This window comes from Lissotriton helveticus, chromosome 7 (assembly GCF_964261635.1).
Source record: "Lissotriton helveticus chromosome 7, aLisHel1.1, whole genome shotgun sequence".
Taxonomy (NCBI): domain Eukaryota; kingdom Metazoa; phylum Chordata; class Amphibia; order Caudata; family Salamandridae; genus Lissotriton; species Lissotriton helveticus.
Window position 1 is genome coordinate 1,864,795,757 of NC_136068.1, and position 7,188 is coordinate 1,864,802,944.

The 7,188-nt window shown below is 46.2% G+C and overlaps 1 protein-coding gene across 1 annotated transcript in view; it reads right to left on the reverse strand.

Annotated features, from left to right (window-relative positions):
• LOC144769783 (DBH-like monooxygenase protein 2) overlaps positions 1-6,393 on the reverse strand; it is a 183,025-nt gene extending 176,632 nt beyond the window's left edge. Inside the window, exon 1 of the mRNA XM_078653967.1 lies at positions 6,118-6,393. Coding sequence (XP_078510093.1) covers positions 6,118-6,387 — 270 coding nt within the window. The 5' untranslated portion in view covers positions 6,388-6,393. The remainder of the gene's footprint in view (positions 1-6,117) is intronic.
• Positions 6,394-7,188: the final 795 nt, after the last annotated feature.

The following is a 7,188-nucleotide window of genomic DNA, read 5'->3' on the forward strand; positions in this document are numbered from 1 at the left end:
ACTTAGCCATTAAACTAAAAACGGTATTCAGGAGTTACTGGGGAGAATTGGGAGTATGGGCCAATAACACTACGTGATCTACAAACAGGAGCACCAGGACCGGGCTGTGATCTATCTGTGAAAGATCTTTGCACACATCCAGCAGCTCCCCTTCTAGTCCGCTGATATATATTATAACAAAGAAGAGTGGCAGGATGCAGCCCTGTCTTAGCCCCCTGCCCACACTGCAGGCCTAGATGCATTCACCATTCCTCCCATATGTCACCCTGGCAGAAACGCCTGAGTCGTTCTCTCACAGTAAGTTCAGTATGGCAAGATCAACCTTCAACTCCCCCATCCATAGCCCAGAGTATTTCATGATATACACAATCAAAAGCACATAATAGGTCCAAGAAACCCCTGTAGAGTGCTCCCTTTCACTGTGTATTTATCATTTATATGGCTAAGATGTAAACATTGTTCAAGTGTTTCAATACCCCTTCTAACCCCATGTTGTATCCCTGCATGGATCTTATGCTCTTCTGTCCAAGATTCACATCTTGTTAGCAGGATCCTACTCGTGACTCTGCGTAGAGAGTCTCATAGAGATATTAGACTCCACCAGGTTTCCCTTGTATATGGCATGCCAATCTTATTTTGCAAGGGGTGCCCACAGCACAACATTGTCCTTAAACGGGTCCACCAGGATGCCTTTAGGTAAGCTAACTCAAAAATGACAACTAAACTCTGTGAATAAAGCCCATTGTTGGGGGCTTTTGTTCTCACAGCTGTAAACCCGGACTAGCAACTGGAATGTAAATGAAATGAGAGGGAAATATGTCGGACTTGGCCCTTTTTCCCCTGAATTTTTTCGCTTTTGTGGGAATTCACATGTTATGTTAATGAAAGTGAAATACCAATGTTAACTGTGACACAATGGTGTACGCACCTGTAAATCCCCCATTGAGAATGCACCCTGGTCAAATGTAGCTTTTAAACTGGATGCCATGGCTGTGTGTGGTGCCACCTGACTGTGGTGGGCTGACCCTGTGCCCAATTGTAACCGCTCTGCTGTCCACAGGGCTAAGTGAGAGCCCCACTGCCGGAGTCAAGACTGCTGTATCAGGAGGAATGCCACGCTACAGAGGAGGATGGTTTCTAGGATCTACCGCCCTGTCCTGATGAGGGCCCACTGACTGCTGACCTTGTCCAGTAGTGCCTGCTGCTCTGCTACCTGGCCCCTGAAGAAGGAATGAGCTCTATCTTTGGTCCCTGAGGCTGCTGGTGGGACCTTGCGCCTCGCGAGCACTACATCTAAAGTGCCAGGAGAAGAGGAGTGTCTGTCCTCTGAAGCGCTGGGCTGAGAAAGCGCTATATTCCCATGGACTGTGCCTTCCAGCGCATGGTGAGTGCTGTAACTTACTCCCCCAAGAAGAAGAAGGAGGTGGGGAGGTGGGGAGCGTAAGCGCTGTATCTGGTGGGCGCTATACTTTGGGTGACTATCTCATGCCTGCACCCCTGCCCAAGGAGAGTGCTATAGGGGTATTGGCCAGAAAAAGAGGGGAGCTGGTGGCTGCAGCGTTGGGTTAGGAAAGCGCTATATTTCTACTCCCGCATTGTTGCCACAATGTAGTGTGTACTGAAATTGTCGGGGGCCTACCCTGCATTATTGAAGCCTTCTCGGGTGCCACCCCGCGTGACGGCTGCGTGTTAATGCCCTTTCGCGGTGCCTACCCCGCTTCATGCATAAGTTATAAGCGGGTGCCTACCCCGCGTGTGGAGACGGCCTGCATATGTGAACAGCAGGTGCCCACCCCACATTGCCACCTGGGAAGGAGTGGAACTGCCATTGGGCTTATCTCAAAGGCGGGAGCCTACCCTGTGCTTTCAATTGCCCCGGGATCACCGCCACCATCCAGGTGCTGAGGAATCCCCGGGCCGCTGCGCTGCTCCCTTTGTCCTTTGCAATGGTTCTGGCAGAGGCACGATTGGCCCAGCCATGTATACAGTCCCCTTGTAAATATTGCATTGGCGCCAGTTGGAGCAGTATAGCGATTATTGTGATTACTATTGTATGTTTGACACAATACAAAAGTTATTCTTTTCACCTAATCTGGTGTGGTCTCTTTTTGTGGTGTGCCTTGTGTGTCACCTGTATGTACTGTATGGATGCTTTGCAGATGTCCTTTGGGGTTTGTCCCGCCTGTTCTGCACCATGCTACCCCATTTCTAACTTAAAGAGAGTGCTGTCAAATTCTCATGTTACTCCCTGGTGTTCTTTTACTCCAAATCTGCTTCTGTGCACCATTGCTCATGCCTTCAACTGGGAACTTCTCAAATAGTAGGCACTGGGACGAAGGACGAATTGCATCAACGCAGGTAAACCACCAGAATGCCTGCTCCAAAACAATTGCTCGGTGCTATAACTCATAGGCTAGGAGGCATTGACATATGTATAATGCTGAAATAACTGCATAGGAAAGGAGCTACCAGGTGTGACTCCTCCATTAAAGGCGGTGGAGCGTCATCTGACTAAAATAATTTCCCCCAAAATAAAAAAATAAAATGGAATTTGTTTCAATTTTTTTTTCAAAACCCCATCCCGAGTCGAGCGCCAGGATGGGGGGTGGGGCTTTCGGCTGGGTTAGAGGCAGCATAGAACTCCAGTGCCCTCGGGAGCGGCGAGAGAGGCTGCTCCCTCCAATCCTGGTGCTGCTCTCATGCACCAAGTGAGCAGTGCCTGGATTTGTTACTGCAGTTTCCTGGAGCCTGCCAGCCTGGAGAAGACTCGAGCGAGGAGGAGTACGAGGCACATTGAAGGTAGGTGGGATTATTGTTTAATTAATTTATTTTTGTCACCTCACCACCTTCCTTACATGCCAGCCACGACTGGGATCTACCCCTTCTGGCTACCACACTGACAGGTGTGCCATTCTGTCATGGCTGTCAAAAGGGTGGCAGAGGGGGAATTATTCCCGATGCCTGTGCTTTTTAAGGCCCTTTGCTGCAAACTGTACATATTGATTTTGAAGCAGCCTGCCCTGTTTATCACTGATAAGGCAGCTCACATGGGTGTAGTAATAGGCAGCTACAAATGTCAGCTCATTACAACTCCAGGTGTTGCAAGAACTGGTTTTTCGCGTTTATATAATATGTGAAAGTTTCTACAGGTGCTTGTTTGTCTAGTCAAAATTAATAACAAATTACCAACAGAAAGCAGGTTGAAACACTAATTGCCTATAGCACATTCTCTCATGTACAACGAGGAAACACACAGATATATTTGCCCACGTAACTTCCCATGTTACATTGCACTATATGTTTTTGCGACCTGATCGACCACGAGTACATCACGAAATGTTTAAACTGGATTTGAAACATAATTTCATAATTATTCACCTTAAATTGAGCAGAAGATCATAATCCTTTAAAATATATGTCAGCATTACAAAAAAAATCTTCTATTACAAAAACACTTGAGCCTGGAGGAGGTGTACATTTCTGCCAGGTATCATTCTCTGTAAGTCTTAAAAATAGATATTGTTATTAAAACCAATGTGTGGTTGTATGGGACCGTCCATGTTCCACCCATGACAGGCCTTCTGGGCCCAAAGTGGCACTATATAGCGCTCAACACTGCTTTGAACTACTTTATGCAACTTTCCAAAGCAAAGCATGAATCCATACTAATATAATAAAGAGAGAGCCCAAACCTTTGAGGCGGGTAATCTCAGGAACCACAGCACCAATCACAACACCCAATACAGCGTTGCAAAGGGCAGTTGCAGCAGAAGGACATAGGCTATGCAGATGCCCACCAGATACATTTAAAAGGTAAAAGAACAGTGCCAGCAAAGAAGTCCCTTGTGGGCGTGTCTGCGTTGTGCTGCGGGCGTGTGCTGGTGACGTGGCAAACGCTGGGGGCGTGTGGTACGTTCCGCCCTTCATGCCATGTCTCATTTTGTGTGCTAATCCCACCCTGCTCCCTTTAAATACCCCTGCACCCCATAATCATAACCCACTCTTACTCCTTAAAATACCCCAACACCCTTAAACACTAACCCATCTTAAATATACCCTGTAGCCCAAAACCCAAACCTATCCCTAAACCCTAAAAATACCCCTGTACCCCCAAACCCAAACCTAGCCCTGAACCCTAAAAATACCCCTGTACCTCAAAACCCAAACCTACCCCTGAACCCTAAAAATACTCCTGTACCCCAAAACCCAAACCTAGCCCTGAACCCTAAAAATACCACTGTACCCCAAAACCCAAACCTACCCCTGAACCCTAAAATACCCCTGTACCCCAAAACCCAAACCTAGCCCTGAACCCTTAAAATACCCATGTACCCCAAAACCCAAACCTATCCCTGAACCCTAAAAATACCCCTGTACCCCAAAACCCAAACGTAGTCCTGAACCCTAAAAATAACACTGTACCCAAAAACCCAAACCTACCCCTGAACCCTAAAATACCCCTGTACCCCAAAACCCAAACCTAGCCCTGAACCCTTAAAATACCCCTGTACCCCAAAACCCAAACCTACCCCTGAACCCTAAAAATACCCCTATACCCCAAAACCCTAACCTAGCCCTGAACCCTAAAAATACCCCTGTACCTCCAAACCCGTACCTATCCCTAAACCCTAAAACTACCCCTGTACCCCATAACCCAAAACTATATCTGAACCCTTAAAATACCCAAACACCCCAAAACATATACCTCAGTACCCCAAAACATATACCCCTATACCCATACTTACCTTATCCAAACATTTAAAAAAACATGCTTTTACCATTCATGCATTTACATCGAATTTCGTTGTAAACGTATGCGTGATAAAAGCATATAAAATGTAATGCCATGCATTATAATGGCATTGCGGAGTCATGGTACTTTCGTAATGAAAGTATGCGGAGTGATGGTATGCAGAAAGAAAGTTGCGGAATAATGGGTGTTTACCCTCCCCCGGTAAGTACATTGGTGGCACGGCGGCCCACATCTCCAGCAACATACTCATATTTTTTCACCACCCATTAGAAAAATGCACAGGTCTCTCTCATTGATGGACAGCACCGATATACACTTTTAGACATACCTCCCGCCACAAGTTCTAGAATTGCGAACTTTAGAGCTGGGGAGCTACGTTCGAATCTCGGCATCAGCTCAACACCCTGTGATTCCAGGCAAATCGCTTTGTCTCCCCGTGCCTACCACAAATGAATGTGTTCTTCTGTAATGTAAATTGTGCTCATGCCATGTTGTCGAGTTTGAGCTATATAATATTGCAAGGAAAAATAAAGTAGGGAAACTCGAGTTCACACACTACTGAACGCGCACTCTTGAGTGCATCAGCAGTGCACTGTGAATCGGAGTGTTTCACAGGCCTGTCACAGATAAGAAATGCTATCAAAACGAAATCCTACAAAACAATATACTACTGGCCGGCAGCAATTCATACCCGGACAACGTCGGGCGGGCTGCTAGTTGAATTAGAAAGTAAATACACCGCAACACTTTGAATCACTGTTGTGACTGAGACCCACTGCAATGTGTTAGAAATATGGGGCAGTATTTATACATTATTTTCCAAGTGTTTTTAAGATTTTAAAAGGAAATTCAAATCCTTGAAAATATTTTGTCTGTATAAATAGACCTTGAATGTGAACGACTTTTCTACATATGTATTGAGAATGGAATAAACTCACTTTTGCCTCAGGCATATGTTTCATCTGATAAGCATTGCAAACATTATGTGAATTCAGTCTGTGGCAAAACCATTTGTTCCCCTGGAAACCACCCACATTTCGAACATGGTTCTAAATTGTATGGATGGAAAATGTATTCGCTCCATCTGTTTACAACTTTCCTTAACTGGTCAACTAGAATTTGGATCGGTGTCACCTCTCACCACTCCCCCTTCCCCCCATCGTCTCACATCTGCTTCATACCTCCCCTCCACCTGCTCCTCTTCTTCAATCTCTGCACTCTCTCTAAAGGACTGTCCTCTGCCCAGGAGTACACATTTCGTAAGCGGATGGTCCACTGCAGTGTAATGTGAACATTTGATGCCACCAAACTACATTTTAAAACACCCAGACTCCCTCCCCCCCCAGAATCTTTAGTGCACTTACTGCAAAATAAGTTGTTTGATTTGATGCTGGTGACACTCCACCAATCACGATGTCTGCCCCCGCCATGCCCCCGCTGGGGCTCAGGCCGAATCCGATCCACCCAGTGGTCGCCACTTGAAGTTCAAAGGTGATCTCCTCAGTGGTCTTGTTGAAGTCCCACCGCAGGACAACCCTCCCCTCGGGGTCAAGGGTCAGAGAAAACCTTAGGTCAGGCAGCTGGCCCAGGACCAGGGGCACCAAGGAGAGGAGTAAGAGTGCTTGGGGGCTCATGGTCTCTGGTGGCCCTTCAGTATCAACCAACAGGCACCAGACCTCACCGCTGCTCTGACGACCGTGACAGGTGCGCCTGGTACTTATCACCCGCTCACAGACAACAAACAAGGTAAAAAAAAGTTTTGTCACATGACTGTGTACTGGAAACGCTTTGACTAATAATCACTCACGGGCAAAACTTTATATGAATTTTTGAGCTTTTTTAGTTTCTGAATACATGCCTTCCGTTTCTTGTCTAACAGGCTACTTGAAATAGCAGTGAAAGAGTGACACTGGGGCACAGGGCTTCCTATTGTTTCTCAGCTGCATCAAGAATGTAAGTTTGTCAGCTATAAATCGACTAGTCACGAAGGCGTATATACACATGACATGTTTTCACTTACATATTTGCTTCTACACCTAGATGTATCTCTACAATTTTTGCTATTGACAATTTCTGAGTACATTTGCACCTATGTATAGATTTATAAGTCTCCACTCCTGGGCACTCCTATTTATTTATTTTTATTATTTATAGAGGCAACATTCATCCCCAAGGGAAATCACAGTGTTGGAGCGCCCACTGCCTTCCAACCTGCTTCACACTCAGTTACATGGGAAATACCCAGGTCTTCAATCTATTCTGGAACCTAGCATGGTCTGTAGTCAGAGGAAGATCAACAGATAATGAGTTCCGGTTCACGACAGCCAAATGGGCGAAAGAGCGGCCGCCCTTTCTGGTTTTCCTGATGTGTTTAGCGCTGACCAACGCTAAATGAGCTTTGCGGAGAGCTCGTGACATCTTGTAGAAAGCCTCTC